Source organism: Zeus faber (genome assembly GCF_960531495.2).
Source record: "Zeus faber genome assembly, chromosome: 5".
NCBI lineage: Eukaryota > Metazoa > Chordata > Actinopteri > Zeiformes > Zeidae > Zeus > Zeus faber.
The window spans coordinates 21,344,866-21,363,422 of NC_137192.1; the positions used below are offsets into that span (position 1 = coordinate 21,344,866).

At 41.0% G+C, this 18,557-nt stretch overlaps 1 protein-coding gene across 1 annotated transcript; it reads right to left on the reverse strand.

Moving 5' to 3' along the window:
- Positions 1-8,496: 8,496 nt before the first annotated feature.
- ngfb (nerve growth factor b (beta polypeptide)) lies at positions 8,497-10,774 on the reverse strand. Its single transcript, XM_080000141.1, has 2 exons — positions 10,648-10,774; positions 8,497-9,232 (listed from the first exon to the last, which is right to left on the reverse strand). The coding sequence occupies exon 2, from the start codon at positions 9,219-9,221 to the stop codon at positions 8,646-8,648; it is 576 nt and encodes a 191-aa protein (XP_079856267.1). The 5' UTR covers positions 9,222-9,232; positions 10,648-10,774; the 3' UTR covers positions 8,497-8,645.
- Positions 10,775-18,557: the final 7,783 nt, after the last annotated feature.

The following is an 18,557-nucleotide window of genomic DNA, read 5'->3' on the forward strand; positions in this document are numbered from 1 at the left end:
CATTGTGGTTGCTCTTTGAGACAAGGATTATTATTATTATTATTATTATTATTATTATTATTATTAATAATAATAATAATAATAATAATAATAATAATAATATTCTCAAAATCATTATCATCATCATCACCATCATCATCATCATCATCATCATTATTTTTATTATTATTATTATTATTATTATTATTGTCATTATTATTATTATTAGTAGTAGTAGTAGTAGTAGAAGTAGTAGTAGTAGTAGTAGTATTATCAGTAGTAGCAGTAATAGTAGTAGTAGTATTTAGTTCCTTTTTTTTTGTCTCGGTCGGATAGGTTACAATTGAAAATACTTGGTGAGTATATTTTCCCGTGTTTTTTCTTGAGCATTTTAATCGGGTGTGACCACTGTCCAGAATTATTTTCTTGATTTCAGATTTTCACAACTCAATCATATCACACCAGTGCTAAGCAGAACAATTTCTTCTTCTTCTTTTTCCTTCATGCGTGTCATATTTATCAAAAGGTTGAATCTCTGTTTGTTGTGAAAATATCTCATGTAGGTACCTAAAACAAAGCCCGAGCATTTATTTGGAAGGGTTGTACACTGTGCTGGGAACCGCTTGCCTTGTGCCATATTCTCATGTCAGTAAATAAAATATAACCAAGTGTCACATAGATGGAAGCACATTAAGACATAATGAATATTCACCGGGGTAAATGAGTTCATAATAGCCCTATTATCGAACATATTTCTCATATCTTTGCCAATATAGAAATCTTAGGAAAATAATATCTTTAAAATGCCATATAATACCATTGAGAGAAGACAATAAAGGGGGTTTTAATCCTGTGAATGAAGATCTTCTCAGAGACACATTGGGCTCACAGTGTCATCTCCTCGGGCTGTAAAGGTCAAAATAGAGTTTGAGTATCTCATGGTGTCCCTTTGTTACTGCACTGGGGAAACGACGACCTCTTATGGAGATCATGAGAACTGCACCCCGCTTCTTGTCTTTATTAGGTTAAAACCCGTAATGGAACAAGCAGCAGGGCAACAATTTGAAAGAACAATTATAGAATAGAAAAGAATACAATTTACGAAAACTCTAACACATTACTTTTTGGACCAATTGTTTCACATCTAACTGAAAACCAATGATTTCATGGAGATTATGCGTGATTGTAAGGGTACTGCCGTATTTCATCACTTCAGTGTTTGTTTCTTGACACTCTCTCCTAGATAGGAGCTCTGTTAAGTTTATTGTTTTATTTCAAAACCAAGCATGATTGGGTCTTTTTTTTTTTAATCAAACTTGAAAACAAATGTGTCAGTCATTCCGTTGACCTCAATGAAAGTACACAATATTGAAGAACGAGGATGTTGTCTCTTGTCTAAGCATACAATTTTTCTAACCATCATCCTAAGTCAGTTTCTGTTCTATCCTCCCTTCTTCCCTTCTTTCAATTCTTTCAATACAAATACAGCCAATAATGTAGGGACAACCTTTTGCATTTTTCCATTTAACTTCATACATCATACAATGTTATCAATTTTATTTATTCACTGATTATGTTTTAAAGCTATGTCTATCAAAATGGCTTAACATCTGAATTTAACTGATATCCACAGGATATAATTTAGTTAAAGAAAAATCCAATTATCCTTCCACAAGGGCCCGCCCGTGTCTCTTTGGGTTTGATATGTAAATTTGGTGCAATATCGAGGTCTAATTTACATATGATACAACTGTGAATAACCCTTATCGAATCTAAATGCATCGGTGGAGATGTGTGCATGTACTGTATGTGGTAATATTAATATGATAACTCTATTTCAGGTCAATTAAGCTGCAGTGGGCGGGGCCCCAAACACATCAACAAGAGCGGGCATTTGGGTGGGAAGTAATAAAGTACAAGTACTTTACTTGTGAATGGACTTAAGTACATTTCTCAACTATCTCTACTAATTTAAGTTCAATTAGTTTCAGAGACTTTCCACTTTTACGCCATTTAATTTCAAGACAAATATCAAGTTTTTACTCCTAAAACAGTTACATTATTATTAATAGTTACGTAAATGACAATAATACGACTTACACAATTTTTTAAATTTTTATATCACATGGAAAAAAGATATACAGTAGTCACTCTATGCTGTATTATAGACTCTGTTATACACCAATCAGCCACAACATTAAAACCACTGGCAGGTGAAGTGAATAACATTGATCATCTGGTTCCAGTGGAAAATGTCAAGGGTTGGGATATATTAGGCAGCAAGTGAACAGTCAGTTCTTGAAGTTGATGTGTTGGAAGCAGGAAAAATGGACAAGCGTAAGGATCTGAGCGACTTTGACAAGGACAAAATTGTGACGACCAGACAACTGGGTCAGAGCATCTCCAAAACAACAGGTCTTGTGGGGTGTTCCTGGTACGCAGTGGTTAGTACCGACCAAAAGTGGTCCAAGGAAGGACAACCGGTGCACCGGCGACAGGGCCATGGGCTCCCAAGGCTCACTGATGCGCGTGGGGAGTGAAGTCTTTGTCGCACTGTAGGGCAAAGCAAGTTTACTTGTATCGCACATTTCAACAACAAGGCAATTCAAAGTGCTTTACATAAAATATTAATAGCATTGAGACAAAGTGCAAAGAAACACATTATTAAAGGAACAACACATTGTAGAATTAAGAAATGGAATGCATAAAATCAAGTAAATCAAATGAAGATATATTAGTTTAGTCAAATGCAGCGGCAAACATAAAAGTCTTCTGCCTTTGATTCAAATGGGGTGAGAGGTGCAGCCGACCTGCAGTTTTCTGCTGAGCTTGTTCCAAATATGTGGTGCATAAGAACCAAACGCTGCTTCTCCATGTTGAGTTTTGACTCTGGGGACAGAAAGCAGACCTGTCCCGGACGACCTGAGAGGAGTGGATGGTTCCTAATGTAGCAGAAGATCAGAAATGTATTTTGGACGAAAAACATTCTTTACTTTATAAACCGACGGTAGTATTTCGAAAAATCAACAAGGCACGTGCATTATTACGGTTTTTGGCGGGTATGTTTGAGGAGAAGGAGCGCCTTGAATTTCTCAATTTCAAATTATAAATGCTCTCTGAGATAAAAGTCTCTCTTTATAGACGTCATAATGAACGTGAAGTTTTGTTTTATTGTCAACTGCGTTAAGCTTTTTGACACCCTTTTTTTTTTTCTATTCTTGCCAGCGTGGCGCTTCTCCGTGAGAGCTCTTTTCCCACCAGAGACCACCTTCACCTCAGTGGGTGCAATGGCATCAATAACATTTGTAATCGTAGAATCGAGGTAATACTCTCAAAGAAAACACAGGGAATGATCAGAGAGAGCAACATCAGACACCACGACCATTGAAATGTTCAGACCCTTTTCAGGTGATTAAGGCGAGAGTGTGGCCCTTGTTGTGTGCGGGCTCCGGCACAAGCTGAGTTACTCCATAGTTATCAAGAACACAACACAGTTCTTTGGACCCTTTGTCCTGGGGGCTGTCGACATGGATGACCAACGATAACTACGCGGTCAAAGTCAATACAGATTATAGACAGCGGTTCAGCAAGGTCATCAAAAAAAACCAAATTCAACTGAAGAGCCGCACATTCAGAAGAAGCAAAGTGTCCATAAGATATCTGCATTCCTTTGAGGGAATCATTAAAGAGAATGGCAACTCCACCTCCTCTCTTATGCACTCCAGCTTCACTCATAAAGCCGAGGTTGGGAGGGGTTGAATTGATAAGATCAGCTGCACTGTTATCTAGGTCTCATCACGTTTCAGGTAAAAACATAAAGTCAAGGTTGTGCTTGATAATAAAATCATTAATTAAAAATGTTTTCCCTACCAAAGACCAAATGTTTAATGAAGCTAGATTGAGTGTGTTAGAAGCATTAACTTCCCGTTTTTTTGGGACAGGCTGTGGCTGGTAAGGAATGGATGCAAAAATGTTTTATAATTTGTGAATGGGTCGGGTGCTTCCTGTATCTTAGCAGATTCGTCATTATTTTTCTATTACTTATCAGGACAGGAGCAGAGGAAGCCGTGTTCACACAGGGCCGTGGCTTGTTCTGGGAAGAGCCATGAGTGCCATTAGCCTTGCAGCCTGGACCCAGCACATATCAGTTAGAGGGAGTTGGAGGTCCCACCCCTCACTAAGGTGACAATACACAATACTGATTATAATTTTTGGGCATTTTTCATGCTTTATTTGACAGTGATAGTGTGGGAAGGGGACGACAATACAGCAAATGGCCACGTGCCGTGGACCTCTGTGGTAAGGCCTTGTACAGTACATGGTGCGCGCTACCTGGTGAACTACCGGGGGCCCAATATTGACTATAATTAACATATACAGGCAGTTTATTTTGTTATGTTGTGCTTTTATTTTGGAACCTCTACTAATCACTCTCTCTCTCTAGGCTGGACCAAGTTGGAAAGAAAAAGAGGGCGGTTGGTGGAGGGGTTTTTGTTGGATTTGGCTTTTGTTTGGAATTTCTTGATTTTATTGTGTGTAATTGTTTGACCTGTATTGGTGTAATAGTCAATGGAATTGTGTAGATGTAAATGTTGGAAATGTGTTTGTAACATGTGGTTTGAAGAAGTCTAGGTGCACCACTAATGGTGTTGGTGGGGACCTGGGCTAGATTAGTCAGGTGGGAAAGCAGTGTGGGAAGCAAGAGGGTTGTTGTTGTTGTTGTTGTTGTTGTTGTTGTTGTTGTTGTTGTTGTTGTTGTTGTTGTTGTTGTATATCCCTGCTGCTACTCTGAACCTGTTTGTGTGTTTTGCATTTTGATTAACTATAGAGAATGTGAGTCAGAGTGTCCATGCTGACCCCTGTCCGGCGCCGAAAGCCCCTACAATGGACACGTGAGTGTCAGAACTGGACCATGGAGCAGTGGAAGAAGGTGGCCTGGTCTGAGGAATCACGTTGTCTTCTACAATACTGTTGTTACACTAATCTCTGTCGCAATGTAGCTGAATGTTATTCTCCCTTGTAAGTCGCTTTGGATAAAAGCGTCTGCTAAATGACTAAATGTAAATGTAATGTAATGTACATCATGTGGATGGCCGGGGTTAGGGTCCAATCGAGCATGTGCTGGAATAGCAAGCCCGATCCATGGGGGGCCCACCTCAAACTTAAAGGATCTGCTGCTAACGTCTTGGTGCCAGATACCACAGGACACCTTCAGAGGTCTTGTGGAGTCCATGCCTCCACGGGTCAGTGCTGTTTTGGCAGCACGAATGGGAGCACAACATAAGTGGTTGTTAGGGCTGGTTTTAATGTTGTGCCTGATCGGTGTATCATTGCACTGAATACGACAAGTTCTCCAAGTAAATTTAAAAGCAAGCATTTACATATTTCACCTTAGTAGAAGTGTCAAAGTGGTGATTTCACTTTCACCGTAGTCATTTTCATCAGGGTATTCAGACTCTTACCGAGGTGAAAAGGTCCGAGTGCTTCTTCCACCACATCAACCAGAACCTGACCTGGTTTTTACCATTGCACAGGGATTGTCATCAGGATGGAGAGTCAACAGGTCTTATCCTCCATCATGAAGGACATGCTGGAGTGTTTCGGCTTGGAACCTGGGACCCTCATCCAGCAAAGGGGGGTCCTAATAGTGCTGCACATCACCAGGACTAATACTTTAGCTGCGAGTGATACTGGCCCTCCTCACTCAGAGGAGGTGTGGAAGGGGGAAGGCCCTGCTGCTACCCCGGAAACAGACCCTTCAGTCAACAGTACTCGCTCCCGAGCCAAGAGGTTCAACGACCTTCTTCCCATACTCCATGAGGCGTGCTTGAACTCCTGAAATCTGCCCCAGTTCCAACTTAAGACACACACACACACACATTCCATTCCCATCACCCACGCACACGCACGTGCAGCACTCACAGCAATCACCCCTCTGTTTTCACTCCTACACACTCTCCTTCACATACTTCACATACACCGATAACCAATCTCTCTCTCTTTCTCTGCATGGCACTTCCATTGCTGAAGAATATTGTTTCAAAATAAATTTGCTTTGCTGGAATAATTTTTTCTTTATTCCTGGATTCAATATATTTGCACGGCCTGCTCCTGTTCTGTTGCGTACTTGCATTATTTTTTTTAATAATATAATCCATACTTACAGTAATTGTTTTTTGGATTTTTTTTCTAATTTTTTCACTTTTGAGCAATTTTATGCGTATAGTTTGTATTTATGTATCCTGTTAGTGTAATTCCTTATCCATAAGCCTTTATATCGATATTTCCTTATTTATTCTTGTATCCACTCATTTTCATATTTTTACGCTTGCATGCTCCAAGCATTTTATTGCAATTGATGAGGGGTGCAGGCTGTATTGCTCTCTATTTTACTAATATTTATATATATATATATAAATATATATATATATATATATATATATGTATAGAATAAATAATAACATATTTTTAAGTAATTATACATTTTAATACAATGTGAACACAGATACATTACAGCTGTTGGTCAGTGTAGTCAGGACAAGTGAAATATATTTTGACATTTTTTGCATCAATTGCTATGTTACGCAGAATTAATTAATCTTTATCGATTCCTAAACACAGATCACGAAGATGCAACGTACTTCATCCAACAACAAAGTAGGATCCGGGGTTTTCTTTGCGCTAAAGCGCTGTCAGTCAGTGCCACACCGCTAGGGGGCGGTGTTGAATTTTGGTTTGGCTCCTGTGTCAGTGAAGCGCAATGAAAGTCTGAAAGGTTTGTTTGTGTTTTTGGGGGTTTCGAGGAAACGTCGAGAGTAAGTTCTAATCACGTTTGTGGTGTGGAAGGGGTTGCTTTTTGGGCCCCGAAAGTGCCTTTAACTTCCACAAAGACGACCCCCAGTGACAGCTCGAAATGTCATGATTCTGTCATCGTTTGTCTGTTTTTGTGTATTTGTCGGTCGGAAATCCGCTTTAGCGCTGCCAGGAAAAACATGTGAAATAACAACAGAAACGAACAAAGGCGGTCACTAGTGAGGGGTTGAGTTGACTGCATTTTATTATCATTGTTGTAAGTTAGTTAGCCGGCTTTTTTGGTCATTTTTGTATTAGGTAATCTTGACTTTTGTAATGGTTTTGTATTGTTTACAAGTACTTCTACAATTTGAAAAAAACTGATTTCAAATCAAGTAGCAAAAGCTACAATATAAATCTTAAATTAAACCAAATTATATATATATATATATATATATATAAATATATCTATGATCGCATGGGGGTGTTTTGCAGAGTTAAAGGGGGAAAAAAAAGTGATAAAACATCATTTTTCTGCCATTGTTGTATTTCTGTCATGGGGAAGTCTTTTTCAGTCCCAATGTGTGAACACGGGCTTTGAGAGAATGAATTCCAAACCACACACAGTGCATGTACTTCAGTGTTTAATAAATAACGATATCAACAATGATATCAGATAGGTCTGTTTGGTTCAGATGTTAGAGGACAATGCAAGGGATCCCCGTGCTGGTGACATGCGCCAATTTACCCTGAAAACAGTCTAAATCAAACAGAAGACGAATCAAATGTATAAAATCTATTTGACCCAGGTCTGGTTTATATACATGCCCTGATACTGTGAAATATAACAATAATTTACTTTGTGCAGAGAACTAGCTTTAAGAGGCTGTTGTATGGTGAGTGTGGTGTGGGGATGGTGTGGTTTGAGCAGCCACACCTGTCCTGGGTCTAGGTAATAGGGCCCAGGATCAGTGTGGCTGTATCCCTGTTGCTCGTTGAGTGGTCTTACAAGCAACAGGTAAAACCCCCATCCCCACACACACACACACACACACACACACACACACACACACACACACACACACACACACACACACACACACACACACACACACACACACACAGGAGAGGAGCCCTCGTCGTCACATGCTGTCCATCTGCTCCGGGGCTTGTTCCACCCTGCCCCCTCTCTACAATAAACTGGTATCTTCTCAACCCCATCGTCTGTGTCTGTGGTGGAGGTCCCTGAAAGTGCCACTCGTGTGGCGTGCCGCATGTGGCAACTAGGCCTAGAGGACTAGTTCTTTTTTTGTCTGACCTTTTTGTTGGTTTGAGGTATGGGAACCCTGTTTCAGAGTTCAGTGTTTTATGTGAAGGTATTGGAACCCTGTGGCAGAGTCTGTAGTTTTAAGTATTGTAACCCCGTGTTGGCCTGTCTTTTAGGTATGGGAATCCTGTTTCCGAGTCCAGGCCTTTTTTTTAATCTATTTTTTTTTCTTTGCCTGGGCAAAGGCGTCAGCCAAGGATTCTCCCTGGCCTCAGTTTAGTGTTGGGGGTATGTTGTGTGGTTTGAGCAGCCACCTGTCCTGGGTCTAGGTAATTGGGGCCCAGGATCAGTGTGGCTGTACACCTGTTGCTCGTTGATTGGTCTAACAAGCAACAGGTAAACCCCCCCCCAACCCCAGACACACACACAGGAGCAGAGCCCGATCAGATCATCCGTGCCAGAGGGTCCTGGAAACGCCACTGGGGTGGCGTGTGGTAGGCGAAACTGCCACAATAAGGTGTGTGTGTGTGTGTGTGTGTGTGTGTGTGTGTGTGTGTGTGTGTGTGTGTGTGTGTGTGTGTGTGTGTGTGGTGATGGGCCTTCACACTCACTGTTTCCATGATTTGCGGCTAAGCACACAGACACAGGCCACATTGATGCGTATGAGTCTCCATGCCACCAGGTTTTTGAAGGAGGTCAGTGCCCTGACAAAAGTGTGTGAGTTGGTACAGTAGGAGTTCCAGTGCCTACTGTCGATCCCCAGGCAACCCCTGTCCGTGTGCTCTCTATGGCACATGGTCTCGAAGAAGTACTGCTTCTTGTTGACGTTATTAATATTCACGTCCGGGAGCACCGTCACCTCGTTGCCCGAAATGTCCGTGGCCTTGGTCTTGTTGCCCACCCACACACTGATACTGTCGCACACCGAGTACACCCCACGGTGCTGTGGCTCTCCCGACCGTCTCCCGCGCATCCTGCCGGCGGGGCCCGGACGCCCCATGGGCTCTGTGTCGGGAGGCTGGGCGCTGAACAGCACCCGGGGGGAGCGCTGACGGCGCTTGGTGAAGAGCTTGGGGTCCACCATGGGGACGGAGATGGGGGTCCTGCCGCAGGGGTCTCCTCCGATGGCAGCCACCGCCTGGGCGCTGATGAAGAGGAATAAGACCAGCATAGACGACCTCATGGGCACAAAACCTGTTAAAAAAAAAAAAAAAGTCTAAGAAAAACAGAGTTTTGTTTGACTCCAGGGTTATGATGTTCGTACTTTGGTTAAACATTACAGTAGAGCAGAGACAACCTACTGTATATAGAGTCGTTCATTGCTGTGAATCTAAGCTGTGCACAGTATCCTCAAAGTGCCGTGAAGTTGATCTGTACTATTAATGTATGAAGTATTGAATTCAAAAACAACATATGTTGTTTGGTGATCTGCTGATTTGCTCAACTGCTGCATATCTTGAAAATTGTTTATTTTATTTTCCGGTTGGAGCCATGTCATAGAGCTTTTGGACTCGAAGCAGGATAGAGATTAGACGTGATCAGAGTCACACTGTTGTGATTTCGTATGATCAAATGCACAATGGCAAGCACTGTAATGGCAATCTACAGTATACTGACCTTGAGGCACAACGACAACCAATTTAGTATTGAACACTTTACACTTGGGCTGACACTGAGCATGTTGCATGACTATTTATATAAAGTATATAATAACAATCGATGCCAATGTGAAAGCAAAACATATGGAAAATGTGTTTTAGTCATCATTAAATCCTCTGCCTTTTACCCATAAGGCTGTTTCATTGCAATGCATCTTACCAGGTTAAGAAAAGAACAATGTATGGCATAGAGCCCAGAAGGAAAGCTGGGAAAAGCTTTTCTTTCCCAATACTCCTTGTCTTGCTTCAAAATGTTCTCATACATTGTAATACTAAGAGTAGATTGGTGGTTAAGATTATACGGCAAAAAATGTATGAGGTTGTCAGGTCTTCATCTGTATGTTCTCATATGCCTCCTCTGTGCTGTATTGTGGTCTGAATTATATTTATTTAAAATGAAATCCATATGATCATTCTAGGTTGGAAAACCTAGAATGATCTAGAAATGCGAGGCAAATAGATTGGAAAATGTCTGTAAAATGTATTCAGTCACCACAGTCCTACGCTATGTGCAACATGGCGTACGAGCACACTATATACAGTTGTATGCCAAAATGAGTGTTTAGTCCAACGTCCAAAGCCAAAGCATGCTCAAATATAATGTGAAAATGTATCAGGATGCTACTACATCTGGTGAGATGCTGTAGCATGCAAACCCTGCACAACTGCTGCACAGCTTAAATAAAATGTAATTAAATACATTTAAATAAATGTAATCAAATTTAATTCAGAGCTGCTGGCAAGCGTATCCTACAATGCATTGCGAGGGCAAGACGCTGGTAAAAGTGTCTCTGCAGTGTCGTCATAAACCCTCGATGTGCTGAAAGGAAATGGAGCTATATATGATATGATAGCTAGATATGATGATGTAGTATGGCTGAAGTACGCTGCACGATATTACAAACATATAGTATGTAGTACGGCATTCCAGATGCACCACTAGTATCATACCTGTGCCACTTTGACCTTCGAACTCTGACCCTTGGGCGGGCGGCTAGAGCATGTGTTCAGAGGAGGCGGTGATGCGGAGTGCTGCCATTCGACCCGGCTGCGGCCTCCACTGGGTCCCCCTCCGTCCTCCCCTGATATCTCGTACGATCTGCTGAGAGACAGGCACAACGAGCGGCTCAACCACCCTGTAAAGACATTGTAAATATTTTTACGGGCTCGGCTGGTAATGGGCGAGAATGTTAAGGTGTTTATTCCAGCGCACATATAACAGGCACATTCTGAGCGTACTGAAAAAGCAGGAATGCAGGTTACTGTGAAAGAGGGGGAACATTCTTTCAATCGAACATCACCATGGTAATGTTCTTCTGCCTTCAGCGTCTTGCTGGGATACTGTATATGGGGCGTGACAGCTTTACGAATGTGGAAAAATCTCAAGGTTATTCTGTCACCTTAAAAGACAGGAATACAACTAGTGATTTATAAACTTTAGATACCTTTTAGGATGTTTTCTTTCTCGTCAGGAACCAGATAACACATATTGTCACAAGAAAGTTATACAACAGGTAGTTCCGGTTAATTCATTTGTTTGGACAAGAGGCATGCTACGAGTGATGATATACAGCACAACGGCACATTTTACTACATGTATCACTCTACTTTACTGGCTTGCCAGCCGCCGCCAGACAGGAGACCTTTTACATGTTTCTCGGTAACGGTTTTGTTAACTCTCCATCTCTGTGCCAAATCGACGGTAAAGATCATAAAACTGTTGACCATTCTTCAAGAATGTCCCATTTGAAAGAACAGCCCTGTTTATCAAACTTGTATAAAAGCTGTTTCACAGTCCAGGCTGTACTACTTTAATGGATATCAACTATATACTCTTGTACTGGATGTAAACAATATGCTGCTACGTATATACTCTATATTTTTATACTGTTCCACTGGATACAACATGCGGGTGATTATCTTTGGTCCTGTGCCTACAACTGATACAATATGACAGCTCTCACTGTCATGTTATACAGCTTAACTGTTGTCTGTCTCTCTCTCTCTCTCTCTCTCTCTCTCTCTCAGATTGTTATTGTCACACAGTCTGATTCATCGTCATCTTCACCAACACACTGGTTAACTTTTAGTTTGGCATTCTCTCTCATTCTCTCTCTCTCTTGCTACGTATGTGTGCGTATGTAAATGTGTGTGTGTGTGTGTGTGTGTGTGTCTTTCTGTATGACTGCACTCTCACCTTTGAGCGTCTCAAAATATCTCAGAAAAATAAAAAGCCAAGCGCGAAAATGCGTGAAACAAATGTCCCAAAATCGCCAAGACCCTATGGGTGAGGCTTTGAGGGTATATCTCACAAACATGATACGGTAAATAACCACAGGCACACTATTTCTAGTTCCTTTCCCGTCCCTACAGCGAGCCAGAGTTAAGTGAATCAAAAAGCCAGTCGGTTACATGGTCCGCTGGCCCCGAATAGCGGGGGGCACACACACAACCACTGACCTACAAGTCATTAGCCCTGATGGAGTCAGTTTAATGAAGCCCTCCCGGGTTGACTGACAAGCTGCCGAGAGAGAGGCACACACAATCCATCCGTCTGCAGGCCAGGATCAACCCCCCCCCCCCCCCCCCCAACTAAAAGAAAACAAAACGCTGGCTTCATTCATATGGTAAAGTCACACAGTCCTCCACCGTAACCTGATCCATTCTGCTCAGTTCTCAGAGAAAGGCGAGGGGAGCCGTGGGTGACTCCATCTTAGAGCCACCGCCGGGCTTTGAATGACATGTTGCTCATTGCGTTATTCTGTGCGTTCGTGCGAAACTGCTCACCGGGATGAAACAGAGCTTTGTGCTGAATTTGAGCCCTCCCCCACCCCGCGTACTTATAGGTTTAGGTTATAGGAATGACAACAATGTACTACTCGAGGGATTTACTGTAAAGGGAAAAAAAAAATGGATGTCAACGGCGTGTCACTCTGTAAAGTCAGTAGTGCACACCATTTGGGAATTTGGCATCGGTGATGAATTTCAACCCTGTGGCTGCAGCTTCTCCGAATTCTTGTCTTAAGCCACTTGTAATTACTAATACGCGTGGCCTCCAGGATGCAGAAAGGAGGGAAAAAAAAGAGGGGAATCGAGGTTCAAGTTTGATGGTCTATAACCGGGGAGCGGGTGAACCAGATGCACCGGCAGGCAATGCCTATCCCAGAAGTCGTTATCCTCAAGACCTATAGATTATGGCTTGGTCGTCATAGCAGCCAAGCAATATATTTCACCCTGCGGCAAGCGGGACAGAGTAGAGTGGGAGGGCTACATTGTAAATCTCTAAGAGTACGCACATGTCGCTTTTGGAGTTGAGTTTGTTTTATTTTGACGAGGCGAAAATTGTTAGTGGCGTCAAGGAGCAAAAGCTCTTTTATCTCACACACACAATAACAAACAATGAGAACAAACACAATAACACAATAAAAAATAGGTCTAGGTGCGAATGAAATCTTCTCTAAAAGTACCCACGTGTATTGTATTGTATTGTATTCATGCTCTATCACTAAGTCATACAGGGAGTTGAATTACATCAGGAGCACAATATTCCCATTTTTCTTTTTAGGAAGGGGGCCTTTCACTGATACTACCATTGGCAAGACAACGTCCTTTCACAGAATGACGAGCTTTGTGTCCTGTTTCAGTTTGTTTGTGTTGGCGTCTCTTTTGACAAAGACCACACAGACACAAAAAGTTGCACACGACACACCTACAGTCATATACACAAACCCACACACGCACACACACACACACAAATTGTGTGCATTCATCCAACGTAATAATTACCCCACAGCACTCTCGCATCAGCACCAACAGCATTGTCTAATGGCTCTGATGGTTTAATTTAATTGAATAATGAAATCTGAGAATACTAGATCTGTCTGTGTCGATCTATATCCTATTGTGAAAATGTCTGCATGCACACATTTTCACAAATAAATTGCATATACTTATGTTTATCTCTTATGCTCTACCCATATGATCGACCACATAGTCCTAGCTGCTTGGATGGATAAGTCTTTCATTTTGATTGTTATAATCATTTTAATTATTACTGTACAAAGGCTAGAAACAACTGATCCTTCTTTGTTATTATCTACAGCCATCAACAGTCATTTGCAGTTAAAGTTGTTAACAGTGATTATATGATGCAACGAGACACAGAATTCATGGCACTTGTTTTGAGGAAACCATGGCTAATATAAAAAATAAGCATACCTTGGCACGTAACAAAAAATAAAAAAAGCACCAGACAAATTACCCCCGTCAGATTTAACGTACAGTATGCATCGAGGCTGAGCAGCACAAGCCGCGGTTCAAATTGAAAATAATATGATTATTAACTTTCCCCTGTTCAAGGACACAGCGGCGGCACGTTCAAGGTTTGAGACGTGTGCTTGCCCTTGCTTGTCCCAGAAATTGAAATGTCCTGATTTTTCGTTTTTTGGCCTCTAGTCAAAAGGAGCCCTTTAAACAGGATGATCGCGTGCCAATTGAAGCATATAATTTTCCATTTACCTGACAGCTGTCCTGTTGCATCTCGTTGAGGCAATTTTCTATGTGGCTGTTATCAGACAGCTATGCAGGAAATCATTTTAAAAAGCAGTACTATGTGATCTCTCGTTAAGAAACAGATTTTGTTGGCAGACTGTCGTGATTTAATACAGATGTGTGAGACCAGTGGTTGAAATCTGGTCCAAACTGGGGCCAAACTGACTCAAGCCAAAGAGAAGGTCGAGGAAGAACTATTAATCAGCAGCTAGACACCTGCATTTGAAGTAGTTGTTGTAAAGACATGCTGGATTTGACTGTGAATTGTAATATAATGGAGTTCATCAGGATTTGCTGGCGTCTGATACAAAGTGCCAGTCAATAAATAAATTACAATTTCATCCCATTGTTATTTTGTCCTCGCAGTATTTGATCCTTATTGCTAAGATGATCAATCCCTTAAGAGCTGCCCTAAATTACAGACCCTGAACTTCCCCCTCGGGATCAATAAACTCTGATCTTATCCATCAGATAGTACATTGATCTACTTCCTACTGACAAAATATCAACAGGGAATCAATGGCTGCCCCCGCAATTGATGGTGGGCTGCACCGATGTGGAATACAAAGTCATTCCATTTGATCTGACGTCTTCAAACCAGGCCCTTGATTGAAGATGGCTCACCCTCAATCTAGCATCCAGCAGCCGGAGACAGACCTCACTGCCCGTGGCACAGAAATCCGAGTTCCAGCGCGGGAGGAAGGTAAACAGCACATTTAACAAGGACAGTTTCATTATTCACCGAGGGCTGTTTTCGGTCTCGCCCCGGTGACAAACTGCAGCTTCTCGGTCTGTGTACACAAAGTCACTTTGCACATCCGACTGACACAGACACACATTTCGCTGCAGCACTTCATATTCATTAAATAAACTGGGACGCTGTCTCAAGGGCTGATGCGCATGGTGTTTTGTTCTGTTTCCGTTGGCTCCAGTGGCTCGTACTCAACAATTTGGTGGAGGTTTACGCAGCTCTTGAGCGGCTTGTTTGAACCTTGGCTTTCCCGTCAGTCCAAGATGAGCTGTTAATCCGACTTAAGGTTTCTATTTATCAGCAATTTCTGGTCAAGATGTATTTGACCTTTGCTCAACCCTCAGGGACTCATAACGGTATCGGCCTTTCACGAAGATGATTCAGCATTTGGACGGCATTTCAATGGAAGATGCCAGATCAGATAGATGTTTCAACATGCGGAATGTGGACAGCAGCTTGATTACCTTGATTTTCATTTGGCCGATATGTGAAATATATTGATATATGGTATTTTGTGAGATATTGTGTAGTCTTGATGTTTTCTTATGTGTCAATATGTTAACATGTCATTAATCATTTTGTTTTTCATCTCTATTGAACAACCCTTTTTGCCACAGAAATGCCCATAAGATCCATAAACAGGGACTTACAAAGTTGAAACAGATGGTTCATAACTTTATATTGCACATGGAATGCATCTTAAGAAACACTTAACGTTTGTTTGTTTCTGACTGCAGTGACTAAAAACATAATTCATGTGTTCCGTAAGAGTCCTGATGCTGCAACGCATTTATGCACATCCTTGGACATGATCGTCCTAGGGGCGGGATGTTCTGGAGATATTACCCAGTAATTACTCCCAGTAATCTGCACTTTTGTTGACATTGTATTTGTGTCGGTTTTTTTCCAAACTTGCCAACAATGAGTTCCTCATAACCATACATGATGACGCTACCAAACATTGTAATATTCAATTTGGATATAGTTAAAACTCAAGCCTTGAATCTTAGGGTCTTAGGATATGTTATGTGGTATTTTGGACTTTGGCTGATTTTTGGTAGCACAAAAATAATCTGTCCAGTAAAAAAATATGTTGAGCTATATATTATAATCTAACTTTCTGTTGCTTTTGAAATCTAAATTGCTGTTCAAGAGAGGTCCAACAAAGTGGTAAATTGGAGATTTGGAACGTTTTTTTTTTGTTTTTTTTTCCCTTCAATATTTTACCTTCAGCGTAATTTCCAAATATTGAAAAGCATTTGCACCGTAAGGCAAAGTTCAATTGTCTTCTTGAATTGAGAACTGAATAATTGAAAGTTGAGGTTGCTGTTAGCTTCCCCGGGTGAAGAGGTTGAATGATAGGTCTGCTCACACATAGGAAGTGTGTGTGGCCCAGCAGTAGTTTGGGAGCTGTAAGAGTCTTAGCTGCAGGGCCACTTCAATGAAGGGTGGTACTGGAGAGCCGTGACAAGCACGGACCTGTTTTGTCTTTACAAATGGCTGCTCATTCCTATAGATATTCAGATTGACATTATTCCACTGACAATGGAGATGAACTACCTCTAGTTCCCCCTATATATCGAAAATGATAAAACCGCGATGAAGTCCATATGGATCATTTGTAATGGTACAAGTGATTCCCTCTTGGTGGGTTAAATAAAATTGATTAAACACAGGCTTTAGACATTTCAAAGGTACAGTTTGTTTTGGTAGTAGCGTTATTGGATGAAGTGGCTGCGACTAATACAGCAGCCAATGCTGGGGGAAATACATACAGACCTACTTAAAACAATGTTTACAAATGAAGGGCTTCAAATTTAATTGAATTCACACTATTTGATTGAAATATATGCATTTTTTTTTGCACAGTTTGTTTACAAACAAGCAGAAATACAAACAGCCTTTTTCTGGAAGTCACTAGAAAGCGCTCATTACGGGGCTGACCTTCACCGAAGCAGCATAATTCCCTAAAATTTGTAATACTCAGCAAATCAAATATAGATTGATTCCCCACTCACTTGGCTTGGTTAATCTAGTGTGCTGGTGCACATTGAATACATCAAGTGGGCTCGCTCAGCAAAAGCGACAGCGGAACAAAATCCCTGTAAACAGAGCATCAACAAAATCGTTTCAGTCGAATCCACTACATCTGAAATTTGTAGTCATTACAGATTGCAGTGCTGCATTCAAATATATTTTAATACAAAGGAGCAAAAATAAAACATTAATAATTGACTTTACTTACTATGCACATCTCCAGAGTTCCCAACAAGGATATCAACTCATTGGATGGTTGGGATAAAGTGGCTCAGAGGTCTGCTGCAGCGTCATACTAGTTCAGTAACAGACTTACCGTTTTTTTCGCCTGTTATTTTGTTGATCGATTGCTCCTGAGCTACACGCCCCCACCCAAGGTTTGTTCTGTTATCGAGAGATCAAGCAGAGGAACCCTTTAAAAGGCTTTTACCGTAAATTAAAATTCAGTTTTGGCTGCTATTTACCCTGAAGGGTTCAGAGCCACGATGAGTTGGTGTTAAAACCCCCATAACATCTGAGTTTATACCTTTCTATGGGTCTTTCTTTTTAACATTGCATATGGCTACACATGGATCACCGATTGTGTCGAAATGAAACTTCATAGAGGTTGACTTTTTAGAAAAAACTCCCATTGGCCAATAAGAAACTAGTCATTAATTCAACCAGTGAATCCCCATGGAGCCCTACTGTTTTTATTTTGAATGAAGCGCTTACTGTAAGTCAGAAGGCGGAGTCAACGCACCAACTCATTTTGTCTCAATGGTCTCTAAGTAGATGATTACTCGAGTAAGCATTGTAAGCAAACATACTCACATATATAATATGTTTTGCAACGTAGGAATTACTGACTAACAAATGAGCAATAAATTGATTTCTCCTTGTACCAATCAACATATATAGGCCAAATGTGGCCGATACAAATTAAATATTTGGATGGCCGTTTGAAATCCTAATAAAATAATCCCTGTAATTGTTAAGCTTTGCTCAAATTCTTTAAAAATATAATCTAGCGGGCGTGTAAAGGGTAGCATAACTTTATTGTCCAAAGTCTTACATTAACTGATAAACTTAGATAATCAAAATCAGTTTATTTCAAAATGTGTGCAATTACATTTTGTGTGTTTTTTTTTGTTTTGTTTTTTGTTTTTAATTAAAAGTGATTTTTGGAATAAGAGCCAAGAACCAAAATAAACCTTGAAAAATACATGAGGACTAGCTAATAAGTTAATCCAAGGAATGCCTTGAAAAGTACCTATAGCCCGAGGAGGCTTTACTGTGGGTCTGTTGGGTCCATTGTAACCTGATGAGCCTGAGACTAAACTTCAACAGTCTCTGAGTGGATGGAGAAGATAATCAATTTCCACAAAGTCGGATCTTCAACCAACTTTACTCATTACCCACCTCATGCATTAAATGACTAAATCAAAGATGAGTTAAATATTTGCACTGGAATGCACTTGAAATAATGTATGCATTAAAAATTTATGTTAAACATCATTGTTGTATAGATTTAACACAAATA